An 18,925-nucleotide genomic window follows, 5' to 3' on the forward strand; every position below is an offset into this window, starting at 1 on the left:
TCACATGTTTACAATAAACCTCTACCCTCAAAGCAGCATTTACCACTCTGTGAGCTGAGTCTTCACCATCCTGGGATATCAGTAGTGTTGTACAGAAATTCCCCCCAGATGAGTCTGGAAAAGGTTGGGCTAAAGAAAGTGTTTTCACTGCACAACCACAGGCTGCTGATCCTCAGACTCCCCAGCTGTGTGTGTGTGTGTGTGTGGGGGGTGTATGATATAAGATGCAGGGTCTCCTAAACTTTGACAACATGAAGCTTCTTCAGGAAGCATGACAGATGATTCGTGTTCCAGAGGATGCTGCGTGTCAGAAGACATGAAGTAGCATGAGTTTCTGTGCTGCCTGAAGAAGCCTTACTAAATGACCGAAACAGGCAGAGCAGGGTAAGGCAGAACCAGAACGACAAGGATGTGTCAAAAATGACAAGGGAGGGGTACATAAGTAGTTCTGTGGCAGAATTCTCGCTTGCCAAGCAGGAGACCCAGGTTTGATTACTAGCCCATGCGCCGCCACCACCCCCCCCCCAAAATTCTACAAATGGTGCTGCAATAATGGGATACTCATATGGAAAAACAATGAACGTGACCCTCACCACTCAACATACAAAAAAAAAAAAAAGACAAAGGAACGAAAGTAGCAGGAAAGAGAGAGAATCCAAGATGACTTCAGGTCTCAAAGTGGAGTCTTGCAGTCAACTGGATGCTAAGAATGGCTACTGGCAGGTGAATGGAGACTGGGTGGTGGCGTACCTCTAAGTACCTGTGCCGGTTTGAAGCTGTTATGTACCTCAGAAAAGCCATGTCTTTTTTACTGATCCAATCTTGTGGGGGCAGCCATGTTTCTTTTAATCCTGATTCGATATTGTGGGGTGGAAACTTTGGCTGGATTGTTTCCATGGAGATGTGAAACATCCAGTTGAATGACTCCGCCTATTCAAGGTGGGTCTTGATTGTTTATGGAGTACTTTATAAGAGGAAACATTTTGGAGAAAACTCAGAGCCAAGAGATACAGACATTTGGAGATGCTTGAAGTGCCAACAAAAACAGCAAGACGCTTAGACACAGAAATTTAGAGAAGCAGAGTCCAGCAGATGTCACCATGTGCCTTCCCATGAGATGGAAAGCAAGCCAGAACCCAGAGTTGTGTCCCAGAGGAGCTAAGTGAAGCCCCACGGATGCTTAGAGAAGAAAGCACTGGCACCAGAAGCTGTAAGCAACGGAACTGGGAACCAGCAGATGCCAGCCACATACCTTCCCATGTGACAGAAATCAGCCTTCCTTGAGTCAAGGCATCTTTCTCTGGGTGCCTTAGTTTGGACATTTTTATGGCCTTAGAACTGTAAACTTGTTACTTAATAAATTCCCTTTTACAAGTCATTCCACTTCTGGCATATTGTATTCCAGCAGCAATTAAACTAAAATGGCACTCCTCAGTGTTTGCTGCAAGAGTGGGAAGCAGTGAGGCAGCAAAAGGGACATGGTAAGAAGGCTGAGGTGCAACATAATAAGTCAAGATCTTGCTGTGGAGGAACTATTCAAATTCCCCATTTGAAGAATTTCTGATATTCTCTCAAGCAGTGGGGGCAACCAAATCAATAGGCTGAGCCCTTGATCTTGGGTTTGCACCTATGAAACTTACTCCTGCAAAGGAGAAACTAAGCCTACTTATAATTATGCCTCAGAGTCACCCCAATAACATTTTTTGTTGCTCAGATGTGGCCTCTCTCTCTAAGCCAACTCGGCAAGTGAACTCACACTCTCCCTGCTACGTGGGACATGACTCCCAGGGGTGTAAATCTCCTTGGCAATGTGGGACAGAACTCCTGATATCATGGGACTGAGAAAGCTGTCCTGACCAAAATGAGGAAAAGAGATATTAGACAAAGCTTCAGTGGCTGAGAGATTTCAAAGAGTCAAGAGATTATCTATATTATATAGATATCCCTTTTTAGTTTGTGTGTGTTGGAGTGGCTGGAGAGATGATTGTATAACAATGTAGTTTTTACAATGTGACTGTATGATTATGAAAATCTTGTGTCTGATGCTCCCTTTATCATCTGTATGGACAGATGAGTAAAAAAAAAATGGATAAAAAAATAAATAAATAATGGGGGGATAAGGGGTAAAACAAATTGGGTAGATTGAAATACTCATGGTCAATGAGAGGGAGGGATAAGGGATACGGGATGTATGTATGAGTTTTTTCTTTTTATTTCTTTTTTCTGGAGTGAGGCAAATGTTCTAAAAATGATCATGGTGATGAATACACATCTATGTGATGATATGCTGAGCCACTAATTGTACACCATGTTGATGGTCAGGTCCATGTGTCAACTTGACCAGGTGATAGTGCCCAGTTGTCTGGTCAAGGAAGCACTGGCCTATTGGTCACTGTGAGGACATTTCATAGACTTAAATTAGGAGCATGTTGGTTGCATCATGGCTGATTACATTTGTAGTCAATTAAGGGAAGCATCTTCTGAAATGAGTGATGCTTAATCCAATCACCTGAAGACCTTTAAAGAGAATTCAGAAGAGAGAATCTCTCTTTCCACCTTAGCCAGCCAGCCTCCTGGGAGTTCACTGAGGACCTTCATTGAAGCTGCCAGTTTGAGGCCTGCCCTACAGATTTTGGACTCTTACTTCCCCATGGTTATGTGAGACACTTTTATAATAAATCTCATATTTACAGATAAATCCTGTAGGTTCTGTTTTTGTAGAGAACCCTAAAACAGCTTGGTACCAGAACAGATTTGGAACGAGAGAAGTGGGTGCTGCTATGGTTTGCAAATACCAAACATGCTGGAATAGCTTTTTAAATGGATAAGAGGAATTCTGGAAGAGCTGTGAGAAGCTTGATAGAGAAGTCCTAGAATGCTCTGAAGAGACTGTTGGTAGAAATGTGGACTCTAAGGAAACTTCTGATAAGGGCTTAGACAGAAATGATGAATGTGCTATCGCGAACTGGAAGGGAAGGCAAACTTTCTTTTAAAATGGCAGATAATCTGGTGAAACTGACTAGTGGTTTTGGCTGGAAGACAGATTTTAGAAGCCATGAACTTGGATATTTAGCAGAAGAGATTTCCCAACTAAATGTGGAAGATGTGGCCTGGCTTCTCCTCACAGCTTATAGTGAAATGTGACAGGAAAAGAGATAAGATGAGAACTGAACTCTTCAGCACAAAGACAAGAAACTGATGGTTTGGAAAAGTCTAGGCTTCCAGAAAGTGAGACCCCAGAGCATAGTGCCCCCACATGAAAATTTAACCAAATGTGAAACCAGTCAGCCATTTCAGAAAAAGCCAGGATTGGAGATGGAGTTATCTAGGAAGGATTAGTGGAGACTCCTTTAGTCTGATGGGCATGATCTCAGCATATTGCACAGAAAACCACAAGAATGCTGCAGGATCTGTATAAATGGAAGCACTGCCAGTCTGGACTAAAAGGAACAGAAAAGGGACAGATTGGAGAAAAAATAATTTCAGAGGCAGAACCATCGAAGCTAAGGTTTGAAGTCACAAAATCTCGGGCCAGGAGGGTGGACCCACCCAAGCACTTGGAGAGCGTGAGTTTCTCCTGAAGGCAGAGGGCAGGGCTTTCACCTCCTTACTCAGGAAGAACTGGGTCACCTTAGGCCTTGTAGAGGGTGGAACACTTTCCCTGGAGACTGGGTAGAGCCTGGCAGCCACCACATTGTTGGAGGGATTGAGCATGTGCCCCAGAGATGGCAGAGAACCCAGGTGCACCTCGATGCTTGGAGAGGTTGGAGCTGAGAAAAAGGTGGTTTTCCCAATGTTCCCCAAGGTTGCATTTGGAGAAAGCCAGGCCACTGCATAAGCCCTTGGAAAGGGTGGGACTGCGGCTTTCTAAAGCCCCAAGGATAAACGATTCTCAGACTTTGAAATCTAATGGAGATTTTTAGAACTGTTTGGGTCCGGTGACCCCTGTGTTCCTTCCAATTTCTCAATATGGAAATGGAAACATGTATCCTACAGCTGTCTGTCCTTTCTTTATTGGCAGCAGATAACTTGTCATGAATTTCATAGGCCCAGGGCCAGAGGAGAATTTTGCCTTAGGACAAACCATGCCTTTAGCCGACTTTGATGAGCTTTCTGACTCTGTATTGTACTTGGATTGTTACTGAAATGGTTTAAGGATTTGTGATACTGTGATGGAATGAGTGTATTCTGCATTTGGAAAGAACATGTCTTTTGGGGTCCAAAGTATGGAATGTGCTGGTTTGAATCTGCTGTGTACCCCAAAAAAGCCATGTCCTTTAATCCTCATTCAATTGCTGGGCGGGATCTTCTTTATTGTTTCCAGGGAGATGTGACCCACCCAATCCTGGGTGGCAACTCTGATTAGATGGTCTCCATGGAGATGTGTCCCTACTCATTCAAGGTTGGGTTGCTTACTGGAGCCCTTCAAGAGGGAACCATTTTGGAAACAGACAACAAAACCAACAGAGCCCCCTCAGCCAGAGACCTTTGAGATGCTTAAAGAAAATGCCCCCAGGGAACCCTTTGAAGAAGCCTGGAGAGAAAACACCAGATGTTGCCATGTGCCTTTCCAGCTAAGAGAGAGACCCCGAATATTACTGGCCTTCTTGAGCCAAGTTATCTTTCCCTGGATGCTTTAATTTGGACAATTTTATAACTTTGTCTGAATTTGGACATTTTCATGGCTTTAGAACTGTGAACTTGCAACTTAATAAACTCCCTCTTTTAAAAGCTATTCCATTTCTGATATATTGCATTCTGGCAGCTTTTACAAACTAGCACACCATGTATAGACTGTATACGTGTGAAGATTTGTCAATAAAAACATTTTTTAAAAAATAATAAAGACCTTACGGAGGTTTGCTGGGAAACCAGCATCCAACCCAGTCATGGAACCCAGTTGCTTCAGAAGCGGATGCTCCTGCTCACAGGCCCTGAGAAGGCTGTGGAGAAAGAGGCAGCGGGACAAGCAATGACAGGCTCTACTGACAGCAGTGCCAAGAGCAAACTAAGAGAGCACTTTCCACATGAGGTCGGAAATTGCTCTTCCAGCTTCACCTCACCAGCAGCTAATGATAAGAGAGGGCCACAGGAAAACCCCTGTGTTTAGAAACCACAGCTGACAGGAGGCAAGTAGAAGAAAACGAAATGGCTTTCAACTTACAATTAGATACATGGTAAATTAGAAAATATATCAGAAGTGACAGTGTGTTTCAGTGAGAATACCATTAACAGAATCACCCACATGCTACATTCTAAAACACTGCATTTTTTTTTAAACACAAAACCATCTTTCAAGGTAGAGCAAACGCTTCACACTTTCTTTGAGGTGTAATTAGGCATATTTGTTGATAGATAAGCACTGAAGTGTTGGTTTGATCTTGCAGCAAAAGTGAGGTAACTGCTTCCATAAACCATAGAGAAAAGTTTTAATATTTAAAGCAGATTTTGAGGGGACAAATGAGCTTTCATCTTTCTGCAAGAGCAGGCGTAAATGTTTTGTTTTAAAAACTACATTCTCAGGAGCAAGCAACTGTGAATGAAGTAACTGAAAACAATTACCCTTCTTTTTATTCAGTCCTATCAAGGCTTGTTTGCCTTTGAAGCAGACACGATGGTTATCTTTCCAGAAACCGGGAAGGGAAGGCAGGCAGGAGATGCATGTTATTGGAACATGCCCCAAGCCTTGTATTTCTACAACAGGGAGATCATTCTTCATCAATCAACAATTATCAAGAAAAAGCTTTTGGCCATTTTAAGGTTGAAAAAAGTGTATCATGGCATCATTTAGTAGAGAGGGCTGTTAGAAACAGTTCTCATCTCATATCAGCCTTTTCTCACATTTCCCATCACTTGGCATAAAACTTTATCACCTTAGGGTAACTTTAAAGATCATCTATCCTAGTGATTTTTAAATTGTTATTATCAATTTTAAGCAGCTAAACCTTTTACCCAGAAGCAGATGCAGGATGTAAGTGTGCTCAGCTCTGGAACTGCTCCGACCAGGTGTGCAGTGGAGGTTCCAGAGCCTCACTTCAGAGGCCTCGGAGCAGCCAGGGAACCCTGGAGATCCAGTGACAAGGGGCCAAGGCCACAGCGAGGGAACATAAGCCCCCTTCCTCTACTCCGCTCAACCCACTCCTTCCTACAGACACTGTGTGGTAACACCTGGAAGGCAGTGCCGGGGCTGAGGCCAGTTTCACAGTCTGGGCAGGACAGCTACCTCGTTCATGCAGCCTGACTGCTTCCATAAGGTATGGCACCAGGAGACGGTTTACAACAAACCCAGGAGTGTCCTGTTTTAGGAGAGAGAAAAATAAAGACGAGTTAATTTTCATAAAACTCCATCCTTTGTGAAGTTACCAGATTACCCACATCTCATCAAGCTACGCATTTCTGAAATTTGTTTTTAAAGTGCCAACACAGCTTTTTTTCTATCTCATACAGCAATTTATTTAACACTCACAATACTTTAAAAACAAACAAAAAAAATACCAGTAGTCCCCACTGTGCAGATCCTGAAAGACTGATCAAAGCAGCGGAGCCACTTGAAGCAGGCAGATCTGGACTCCAAAGCTCATATTTTGCCCTCGCGTCATTCTAAAACTCAATTTCCTCATCTGTGAATTGGGGGTAATAAATTTCTGGCTCATAAGTTATTTTAAAGATTAAATTAAAAACCATATAAAATGCCATGCATATAGCCTACATTCAACTGGTAGCTCCTTTACTCCTCTCCTCTCTCACATATCTTTCAGGAATCTAGTAAAAATAACACCCCATCTTAAACACACTACTTCCCAGGCTCCATTGGGTCATTCTTCAGCTGCGTGGTATTTTCTCAGGTTCCAATATACAGTTGGGGCAGATTTTCCAATGAATTCTTGGTCTTTCACACCCACCAGAGAGACCCTCTGCTCTCAAGATGATTCCTTGTACTGTGCACACCTTTCATTGATTTCCCTCCCCATTAAGATGCTTCACTAGTCCTCTTTTTTGGAGGACTAGTGTGGGATTTGGACTTTATCTACTGACATATTTTGGGTGCTGATGGGGTAGGCCAGTTTGGTAATTTTTTGGTGATATTTATGTAAAGCTGATTTCCACTAAGTGAAAGACTCCCCTTTTTTTTGTCATAAGGCTGTGATCTTCCTGAAGGCAGAAATCCTCACTCTGCCCCTGGGCCCCGTATTCTAGCATTTACTAAGCGCTCAACAAACATGTGGATTAAAGATGACCAGGTTCATGCATTACTCTTATGGATAACCAGACTACGTGCTTGTAAACTGGTCAGTAAAAACAACATGGTTTGTACCTCCTTTAAGTTTGGAAAAACTGCAACCAGTCCCTACCCCTAAGTTACAAGACTACAAAGACTCATGGAAGGACTTTATTGATTTAATCAGTGATATATTAATTAAACCATGTTGACTACATAACTGAGGCAAAAATACGCTTTTCAATTTCAAAAGGTTTATTGTGGAAATTCAGGATAGGATACCTGAGAATGTGTACCATATGCAAGATTAAAAGCCTGAAAACAGTCTAGGAAAAATATTTGCTTCAATGATAATAGTTAACACCCTCTATATAAAGAGCTCATAGAGCTCAACAAAGAAAATCCACTAAAATTCACAAAATATTTAAACTCCCTATAATCAAAGAAATATTTATTAGAACAAAACATTTTTACAGTAAGATTATCAAGGTTTTTAAATATTATTATAACATTCAATGTTACTGACGATACAAAGAGAAAGGTACCTTCATAATATTGATGGGAATGTAAACAGACATAGTCCTATTATAACATAATTTAGTTTTATATAACTGTAAACCTTATATTTTTCATAATCCTTTATTTTATTTAACATGTTATATACTTACTATGTGCCAGGCACTGCTCTAAGTACTTTATAAATATTAACTTATTTATTGTTCATAATAACCCCTTGAGGCAGGTATTATTATCATTCCCACGTGAGGCACAAGGACACTGAGGCACAGAGAGGTTAAGTAACTTGCCTAACGTTATACAGTCAGTAAGTGGCAGAGCCAGGACTTGAACCTAGTCAAGGCTCATTCCAGTGTTTGCACCCTAACCTTTACATCATGCTCTTCTTGAGATGCCTCACTATAAAGACATATTCCAGGCACATTAACATCATTTTTCTGTGTCAGAGGTTGGTAAACTATGGTTTCACAGGCCAGCTGTTTTTGTAAATAAAGTTTTATTGATGCACAGCCAAGGTCATCTCCTTAGGTATTTATTGCCTGTAGCCACTTTCATACTATAATACATAAATTCGTAGTTGTAACAGAGACTATGTGACCCTTAAAGCCTAAATATTTACTAGCCAGCTCTTTAAAGAAAAGTTTGCTGACCCTTCTTTTATGTGGTTGCCACCTTTTGTCTGGATACCTCATCAAGAGCCTGAAAAATTGGCCCAAAAGACTCCCAGAAAGCCCTGAGGTAGCACTTGGAGAAAGGGTTCTGGAACAATGTAACAAGAGCAGTTTGTTCAAGTGAATAAAAAAGTATTTGCAAAATACCCTTGGGGGAATGGTGAGAAAAGGGGAAAATTCAACTTCCCCAAGTGATATTCTTGAAAATCTCATAAGCAGTGAGGATAACCAAGTGAATAGGCTGAGACTCCAATCTTGGGGTTTGTTCATATGGGGCTGACCTACCCTGCAAAGGATAGGTCAAGCCTACTGAAAATGAGGCCTAAGAATCACCCCCAAGAGAACCTCTTCTGTTGCTCAGATGTGGCCTCTCTCAGCCAACGCGACAAGCAAACTCACTGCCCTCCCCCTCTCTACGCGGGACATGACTTACAGGGGTGTGGACCATCCTGGCAATGCGGGACAGAAATCCTAGACTGAGCTGGGACTCAGCACCATGGGATTGAGAAAACCTTCTCAACCGAAAGGGGGAAGAGAGAAATGACACAAAATAAAGTGTCAACGGCTGAGAGATTCCAAACAGGGTTGAGAGGTTATCCTGGAGGTTATTCTTAACGCATTATATAGATATCACCTTTTTAGTTAAGGAATAACAGAGAGGCTGGAGGGAACTGCCTGAAAATGTAGAGCTGTATTCCAGTAGCCATGTTTCTTGAAGATGACTGTATAATGATATAGCTTTCACAATGTGACTATGTGATTGTGAAAATCTTGTCTCTGATCCTTCTTTTATCTACCTTATGGACAGACGAAAAAACATATGAATTAAAAATAAATAAATAATGGGGGAACAAATGTTAAAATAAATTTAGTAGATTGAAATGCTAGCGATCAATGAAAGGGAGGAGTAAGGGGTATGGTATATATGAATTTTTTTCTTCTTTTTCTGAATTGATGCAAATGTTCTAAGAAATTATCATGATGATGAACATACAACTATGTGATGGAAAAAAAAAGAGCAATTTGTTCAAAGGGTTCCTTTTCCTTGCAGCTGCTGTGGCTGCTATGATATATAACAGCTCTTTACACTCTATGAATTAATGATTTTGCCACTGAAGATAATCAGTGGTCTTTTCCTACACTTATTTCTGTATAATCAGCTCCTTATTTGCTACATACTGATTCTTTCTAACAAAGTTACTACTTTCTTCCACTAACAAAGCATCACTGGGTAAAAAAGTGCAACCATAGCATGCACTTATTAACATAATGTTTTAAATTCAGATTTAAAAACACTAAACAACAACAACGAAATGGGTTTCTGATGTAATAAGACTCCCTAGTAACAAACTAATCTTTCAGACTAGGCAGACCAGCATGTACAGAAATCTGTTTTCTTTGGCTACTGAGGTCCAACAGTTGACTTTTCCAGGTAATTTGTGAATATGATTTTACATGGATTGATATAATACTATGATTTCAAATGAGAATATTTCAGAAAGCAAAAGGATCTACAAGAAGAACCATAATGATATAAAACATCATGGTAAAAAAACAAGAGCTTATTTGTAAAAATTAGTAATGGCATGGCATTTTTTAACACAACTGCTCCCTATGGAAAAACTGCAAAGCCATGCAAAGGTGTAGTATCTAAGTTTCTGACAGAGAACTAAAGCAAATAGAGACACTGAAGGTAATCAAAATGAAGTAGATTATCATTTTAGCAACTAGGATGAGTTTACATATAATAACTGATATCCTAAGAAAGGGAGAAAAAGGCCAGATGGAGGTCGAGCATATTTCTACTCAACCATGCTTCTTAGTGAAAAAACAAAACTAGAATAGAACTACATTCCACTGAGAAATAACTTCATTAATACTCTTCGGGGCAGGGTGGTCTCTTACCCTCTCCTATTATTTCCTTAATCATCTGAGACCTTCTTTCCAAAAGTTAAATCAGAGATATATGTGTCCACTGGGCCCAGCTGCCCCACTGTCCAGCTGAAGTCCTCTGAACTGTGCAGCTGAAGCCCTGGGCTTCGTGTGGATCACAGATTATCCACCTGCTGGTCTCAGGTATGGTGTAGGAGTCTCCTTTCCCTGCCAGCAAAGTGGAATGGAGGCTGCACTTGCAGCTTGCTCCTTTCAGCATACTAGAAGACATGCAGTAAACAGGTGAGTGCCTTGTTTTCTCACATGATTCTACAAAGAGGAACCCTACTAGGAATGAGTCAGGTTCCAAGGAAGATCACTTTCTTCCCATACTAAATATACTCTACCTTGCAAGAAACAGGATGCTTTCCCAAAGCTTTGCTAAAGTCTATCAGAGATTCAAAGGTCTTCTGGCTGGTCATAGGTGTTTTAATGACCTGGAAATGCAAAGCAGAGAGAAATTATGACTTGAGTGTCAGTAAACAACCTCAAAAGAACTTTTCAAAGACCTATCAATCAAAAGAGACCACAAAGACAGCAAAAATAATTTGTTTCATAACAGAAGGAGAGATCCCAAGTCAGAAACAAATGTTTACCAAAATGTCCATTTTAAGACAATGGAGCAATACAGAATACACAAAATCAAAGCTTAAAATATAAATGTGTCCCAGTGTCTGCCCATGCAAAAAAAAAAAAAATATATATGTGTGTGTGTGTGTGTGTGTGTGTGTGTGGTGTGTGTGTGTGTGTGTGTGTCTGTCTGTGCAGGAGAGTTTTACAGGCTTTGTAACTGATACAGAGTTCAGTTCAAATCCCAGTCCTACCACTTGCTGGCTGTGGGACCATGGGCATGTTTACTGAAATTATTCTACCCACCTCGAAGAATTGAGATGAGGATGAAATTAGATTAGGGTAAAGCACTAAGTGCAGTTCCTAGGAGGTATGATGTGTTCTGTAAATGGTGGCTTTTGTTACACTTTTAGTTGCTATTGCTAATTATGTCAGGAAGATAAACGGAAATCTACTGGTGTAGGATGATTGCCTTTAAGGTGCTCTGTAAGGAAGGAAGAAAAAAGGAATGACCAAACTTCTGTTCCTGTTCTTATCTCACAGAGTATCAGTGCTGCAAAACAATAAACCATGAAGCCCCACCCTCTCCCGTTATAGACGAAGAGAAGGGAAAATAAAGTGATCTGCTCAAGTCACAGGTTTCTTGGACTCCTAGATGACTGTTCCTTCCACTACTTCAATCGTACCTGCACAGATGCCCAACAGCCCAGTAGGCCCTCTTTGACACAGAAGAGAGGAAGGCTTTAATTCACAGCCAATATGGGCCAACAGCCAGGGCCTATTGCTGCCCAGACACTTCAAGAAGGCTCCCTGCAGCCCTGCCAACCTTCTGAAACTTGTGATGCAAGGGTACAACTGCGAGTCCTGTTCAAAGCAGCCCAGTGGGACCTGTTAGGGGCAGCACTAAACACAGAGACTGCACAGTCAGCCCTCAAAAAAAAAAAAAACAGTGATAGAATTCATCTGTTAGGGAATCTGATTTCAATAAATGGAGTGAGCCTCAGGTGAGTTTAAATTTTAGACAGATAGATAGATAGATATATGGACAGATGGACAGATGACAGATAGATATAGATAGATAGAAAGGTCAATAGAAACGTAGATAGAAAGGTAGGTAAGTAAGTAGATAATGTAAGTGCCAGTAAGAAAATTCAACCAAAGTAAAAGCAACAGGCTTGGCTTCCATGTCAGATTCTTTGTGTGATCTTAGGCAAGTCAAATCAACCCTTCCTGACTTCATCTCTACTATGAGATAGAAATAATAATACTTGACACTCTTCTACTCGTTAGAGAGCTGGATGTCTTAATGAGCTACTGTCTACAAAGGCATGAAAGGAGCTAAATTAAAGCACAGATTATCACTCATGTTTTAAAGTGATCACAGACTGGGCTGTGGTGGTATGACACTAGAGAAGTAAATGAGTAAAAACTGAAAAAAAAGCACCATGAAGATGGAGATGGGGAGGGGATGGGATGGACCAGAAACTGCTCTGCAGATATTAAAAATCAAATAGCAATCCTAGAGTTCAAAAGGATTATCTAAAAAGCCTCCATCAGAAGGACATAGATTGAGCTAGGGCAAAGGCTATTAATTATGGTGTTTAAAAATAATTTGTTGGTTAAAGAGTCAAGAGTAAAGTGTTTTTTTTTTAAATTTAAGCAGGAGGAATACATGGTATTCATTCAATAAATATCAATGTGCCATAGTAAACAATCTGTACATAGTAAACATAGTAAACAGTCTTGTTTTGGAACCAAGTAAATGGTTCCAAAACAAGAGTCTGAAAAATATATAAATGAGAACAGTCCCAAGTAAAGGAAAGGAGTCATGTAGCTTATGATACAATTCATTTTGGTGCTCAGCATTGGTAGGTATCACACTTGCAAGAGTAAAAATTAAAGACTAAAGTTGAATGGAGAGGAACACTCTTACAGAACACGTTTCCAAAAACATTACATTTGCTAAGTATTAGGTTCTCAAAACCAAAATGATAATTTACAAAGACACAGAATGGACATTATCAGATAAATGCTGTTGGCAACATTATTAGAGTTTGAAGTAAACCTACACAATTAGTCTTTATCCCAAGACACATATGTACATGACATAGCACAGGAAGAAATTAACTGGTCTGTATTGGTCCCTAAGTACTGAAATGTTATAAACTCCATTCAACTTCTCTGCTTTTTATGCATAAGATATAAATGCTTTTTCTCTTATTCTCTGCACTCCTTCTCTGCATTCTTCAACTTCCTCAAAAACAGCCAAGGGGACAAGAGCAAACTGGAAGAAGCTGAGGAACAATGTTAGCAGAGCAAATTCCAATTGCAAGATGGGTCATTTGAGAGGAAACGATAGTCACTGTTAAACTAGAAGCTAATGCTTATGCTGTTGGAGCAAGGAGGAAATAAAGGAAGGAAAGGCAGCTGCAGGAGAAGGCAGCAGTGGAGAAAGCACACCCCACTATCAATTCCCGCAGAGAGGCCAAAGCCCAGTCTCCAGAGGCTGCCTGACTCCTCGTCATCCACATGGCAGCGTCCCCCACACCTGGCACGGCAGTAACTCCTCAACCTCAGAATAAATGCTACTTTAATAGCAGTGGCTCCCCAGGCCCTGTAATTAGCCCCCTGTAAAAGGCAAGTTGACACATATCAGCTGCAAATTGTCTATTATGACTCCATCTCCCTCATCCCCTAGTCTTCAAGCAATCAAACAGAAGCAGCCCTCCCGGGTTCTTCCCCTCGCCACCCGATCAGGTGGGGAGGTTCAAAGCTACTGGGAGCTGCTTTAGATGGCTCTGCTCACAACAGCCAGGAGGTCTGCCTCATGTGGGGGCAATAGGAAGGTACTGTGTGGCCGGAAAACAGCCCAGGAACAGGGGACAGAGTGGAACAGTTGCTCCTGTGTAAAGCCAGGCCCAATTCCACTCACAGCCTGGAACAAACTGACCCTCAGTGAAAATACCGTGCTTTGTGGTTCTCCCCTCTGTGGCCTCACCAAGCAAGTGGTCTTTCATTCTGTCTTCCCAGCCCGATGCCTCTCTGGGCCTTAGCAGGTCCAGCCCAAATAAGTAAACGTGCCACAAAGTTAAGAGTCCTCCTGGACATCACTGGGAAAAACACAGGGTTGCAGAAGAAACAAAGAACAAGTGCCTTCCGACAGACTAGGTATTTTTCCTCCCTTTGGCTGAGAGGACAGACTATAGCAAGAAAAACACATGCACAAGGACAACCTTCCACCCACCGTCAAAATCAATTCAATGTGATCCCCTGGTGGCAGGGCCAGAGTGACACGGAGAAGCAAGGTGAGGAAGACAGCAGAGCAAGCCGACCCACGCCAGCGGATGCCCACTGACCTCCACAAGTTTCATTAGAGGTACTGGGTTGAAGAAATGGAGCCCAGCGAACCGGTCTTGTCTGGTGGTGGCATTGGCTATGTTTGTGATCTGCAGAGAGGAAGTGTTGCTGGCAAAGATTGTGTGTCTGTGGAGAGAAAAATGGTGGAATATCAGAATAAGTCCCATCTTTGGAAATAGCCAGGATGAATCTCAGATAGAGTAAGCAAGGTGACTGCTTACTGCCTGGATCTGTTGTACCTTATCTTGAAACGAGGCTGAAAATCAAGTGACATCAGCTTAACTGAAAGTTTGAAATTTTAAATTAAGTAATTTAAAAGTTAACTATTCCAAAGGCATATTTGATCTTTGCCAATCTTTCCTTAAATTTAAGGAGCAAAATTTCTCCTGTCTACATATGTTAATTAATTTTCACAGGACATAAGAAAAGAAAGTTCATCAATCAAGCTACTTAACCAAATTCAGTTACAAAATAAAAAGTCTCAGTTGCCAAAGATTAATGAAAGAAAGAAGAATGTATCACCAAAACCCAAAGAAATAAAAACTGTACATAAATCCTTAACTCCTCAACAAGAAACCTCTGATAGTAAACATGAATTAGAATCTTTCTCCTCCAAGTGATAAGCTCTCCTTTTCCAATGGACAGAAATCAAAGAGAAAACAGAAGAAAACCAGCAATGTTTAAAAGATATTTTAAAGTTACATAGATAATTCGAGGGAAGAAAAGATACATATACATATATAAATGTAGTTCAAGGACTTCTGCTTACAAAGTCTCTAAAAAAAGTAATACTACTTTCTCTCATGCATAAAATATGAAATTATTAATCTAATCGATAAAGACCCAAACCAAATTTAACTTTTAAAAGAACAGTAAAGTGGGTTGCCAAAAGGCCTAACAGGCAAATCTTTAAGTAAAGGCCAAGTCTTGTAGACTCTCTTATACTGCCACCTTGTGGATAAAAGTAAACATCATAATGCTTGGTCACAGAGCAGTAAAAGGGATGGTTCACCAGATGGGGAGTCCTGCTATCAAAAAGGCAATACTACAGTCTTCCTGAATTCAGGGGGCTGCTGGGAGGAAAGGAGGAGGGGAAGGAAGAAGACGTAAGTAATTTGGAAAGAGGAGAGAAGAATGAGAGAACCACTGTGATTGGTAGGCAGGTGGGCAGGGAGATGGATGGATGGGTAGATGGATGGCTACCACGAGACTGAGGGACTTATTCAAGTGAAGATCCTTCCATGTCATCGGTTCTGAAAAGTGCTTCAGTTTTAAAGCATTTATACCCACCTCTCTCAAACGATTTCTAAGTTAGCCAATTTAAAAGCTAGAGAGGGGTGCTTTTCCTCAAAAAAAAAAAAAAAAAAAAAGATGTATTTTTAAGGTTTTATATTTTAGCTTCCAAAGTTTCTTGCTTTTTTGCCAATGGAGAAAATAATATAAGCTACCCCCCTCTTTACAAAAGGTAATAATAAAGAACCTCTGCCCCTAATAAATCATGTGTGGCTGATATAAAGCACTCTCTTGCGCCATATGTTCTGAGGGATTCCAGGGAGTGAAAAGCCTAGCAGGGCACCAGCGAGGGCCTCGGCCGAAGAATATGCTAGTAGCTTGCTCTACACTTCCCAACTATGGGAATGCACACTATTTGATGATACTGTGAACCACTGATTGTACATTTTGGATGGATTGTAGGATATGTGAATATATTTTGATAAAACTGCTAAGGAAAAAAAAGGGAGGGGGAGAAAAGAGAAGATTATTTCAAAGAGTAATATCACACTACAATGTGGTTCCTTTAAATAGGATATTTGAAGGTCAACTCACCTGCAAAAAGGGGACACTGAGGCACTGACTAGAGGCCATGTTCCCGTGGAGGCTCCACCGAGGCGCAGGTGAAGCCGGCCCAGGGCACATCCAGCACAGCCTACCTGAAGGGAAATGTCTCGCCCCTGCAGACCTCTGGCTCTCCTCAGCAGACCTTTCTCTCTCCCACTCGGCTGCTTTTCCTCAACTCTGAGTGCTTGCTTCTTTAAAACTCATTTACAGAAAGGCTTCCTGGAGCCTATCCTGATTCTCTCTTCCAAGCACCAGGTCCCAACAGCGGCCATGGTCAGGCTGGCTCTGCTCCTAATAGGGTCTCATACTGTGTTCTTTCAACCAAAACACCGTGTGTTTATATATTAAACAGAAGCAACTTTCTTTCCTTCTACCAGAAAATATGCTCTCACAGTTTCCTGGGAACACCTGACTCTCTTGAGCTATCTTGCGGTTTTTTTTTCCCCTTTCTCACAGACTCAGATAATAGAAGAATTATTTTTCTCTTAAATTACTGAAAGAAAATCGACGGTACAAGCACGATCATCATTAGAAACTCCCCAGGCCTCAGTGTTGAGAAGACAAGAGGGGGCAGTGGGGACTGTAACAGAGAGAGTCTGCATTTTGTCAAAAGTAGAGGGCCAAGCCTCGACTCAAGCTGACTGCGGGCCTCCTACAATTACTGATTTGTACTTCTTATACTGCTGCTGGGGAAGCAGTGTTCTTTTCCAGGGTGGGAATTGTTTAATCAGGGACTTCAACTGGAATTTTACCACTTATCTTCCTCCATTATAGGAATTGACTGTAAAACTTAGCAGGAAATTATATTTCAATAAAGATGGTTAAAAAAAACAACATAGCACACTTTCAGTGATAGAGGTGTTCTAGTCTGCCGAAGCTGCCAGAATGCAACATACCAGAGATGAATTGGCTTTTAATAAAAGGGGATTTATTTAGTTAAAAACATATAGTTCTTCAGAGGAAAGTCAGCTAACTTTTACACTGATCCCTGCTGGCCTTCTCTCCAGGCTTCTGGGTTCCAACAGCTTTCCCAGGGGTGCTTCCTTTGCATCTCCAAAGGCCTGGGCTGAGCTGCGAGTGCTGAGATGAGTATACTGAGCTGCTTGGGCTATACTGTATTGAGCTCTCTCATTTAAGTATCCAGCCAATTAAGTCAAATATCATACACTGCAGCAGGCATGCCTTCTAGCCCACTGCAGATGTAATCAGCGACAGATGAGCTTCACATGCCATTGGCTCATGTCCACATCAACAGAATTAGGCACCTTCACCTAGCCAAGTTGACACCTGAACCTAACTACCACAGAAGTGACCTAAAATGTAAACAAAGAGTACAGAAAGGATGGCTGAAGGCCAGAAGCAAAGTCACAATTATGGTGTGCCTTCTACGGGCCATGCCTTTCACATACCACACCTCTACAGTTTATATCACATATCACACCTCTACAGTTTATATCACATACCACATACTACACCTCTACAGTTTATATCACATACCACACCTCTACAGTTTATATCACATATCACACCTCTACAGTTTATATCACATACCATACCTCTACAGTTTATATCACATATCACATACCACACCTCTACAGTTTATATCACATATCACACCTCTACAGTTTATATCACATATCACATACCACACCTCTACAGTTTATACCACATATCACATACCACACCTCTACAGTTTATATCACATACCACACCTCTACAGTTTATATCACATACCACACCTCTACAGTTTATATCACATACCACACCTCTACAGTTTATATCACATATCACATACCACACCTCTACAGTTTATATCACATATCACATACCACACCTCTACAGTTTATATCACATATCACACCTCTACAGTTTATATCACATACCACACCTCTACAGTTTATATCACATACCACACTTCTACAGTTTATATCACATACCACACCTCTACAGTTTATATCACATATCACACCTCTACAGTTTATATCACATACCACACTTCTACAGTTTATATCACATACCATACCTCTACAGTTTATATCACATATCACATACCACACCTCTACAGTTTATCACACTACCACATACCACACCTCTACAGTTTATACCACATATCACATACCACACCTCTACAGTTTATATCACATATCACACCTCTACAGTTTATATCACATACCACATACTACACCTCTACACTTTATATCACATACCACACCTCTACAGTTCATATCACATACCATACCTCTACAGTTTATATCACATACCACACCTCTACAGTTTATATCACATACCATACCTCTACAGTTTATATCACATACCACACCTCTACAGTTTATATCACATACCACACCTCTACAGTTTATATCACATACCACACCTCTACAGTTCATATCACATACCATACCTCTACAGTTTATATCACATGCCACACCTCTACAGTTTATATCACATGCCACACCTCTACAGTTTATATCACATGCCACACCTCTACAGTTTATATCAAATATCACATCTCTACAGTTTATATTACACTCAGGTACAAAAGCGTAGGACAGTACCTGACACACAAGAAGCACTCAGAAAATGTGAGCTAAAGGTGCAAAAGGTACCATGACCTGGATTTTACAAACACAGAAACTAGTTTTACAGAGTTAAAACTGAAAAGATCTTGGAAATAATTTGCCCCAAACCCCTCAATTCAGATTACACGTGCTCAAACTGAGGACCAAAAAGACTTCACGACTGATCTAAGGTCAGAGAGTGAAGTGGTGGAAGGCTGGGGGCAACCCCAGGCCTAAGCACTCTTATCCTAACACTTCTTCAC

At 41.1% G+C, this 18,925-nt stretch overlaps 1 protein-coding gene across 1 annotated transcript in view; it reads right to left on the bottom strand.

Moving 5' to 3' along the window:
• HADH (hydroxyacyl-CoA dehydrogenase) overlaps window positions 1–18,925 on the bottom strand; it is a 91,503-nt gene that overhangs the window by 12,303 nt on the left and 60,275 nt on the right. The window contains exons 4-6 of the mRNA XM_077142597.1: window positions 14,265–14,391; window positions 10,686–10,775; window positions 6,224–6,296 (exon numbers count right to left, since the gene is read on the bottom strand). Coding sequence (XP_076998712.1) covers window positions 6,224–6,296; window positions 10,686–10,775; window positions 14,265–14,391 — 290 coding nt within the window. The remainder of the gene's footprint in view (window positions 1–6,223; window positions 6,297–10,685; window positions 10,776–14,264; window positions 14,392–18,925) is intronic.

Source organism: Tamandua tetradactyla, chromosome 24, assembly GCF_023851605.1.
Source record: "Tamandua tetradactyla isolate mTamTet1 chromosome 24, mTamTet1.pri, whole genome shotgun sequence".
In the NCBI taxonomy this organism is placed as follows: Eukaryota; Metazoa; Chordata; class Mammalia; order Pilosa; family Myrmecophagidae; genus Tamandua; species Tamandua tetradactyla.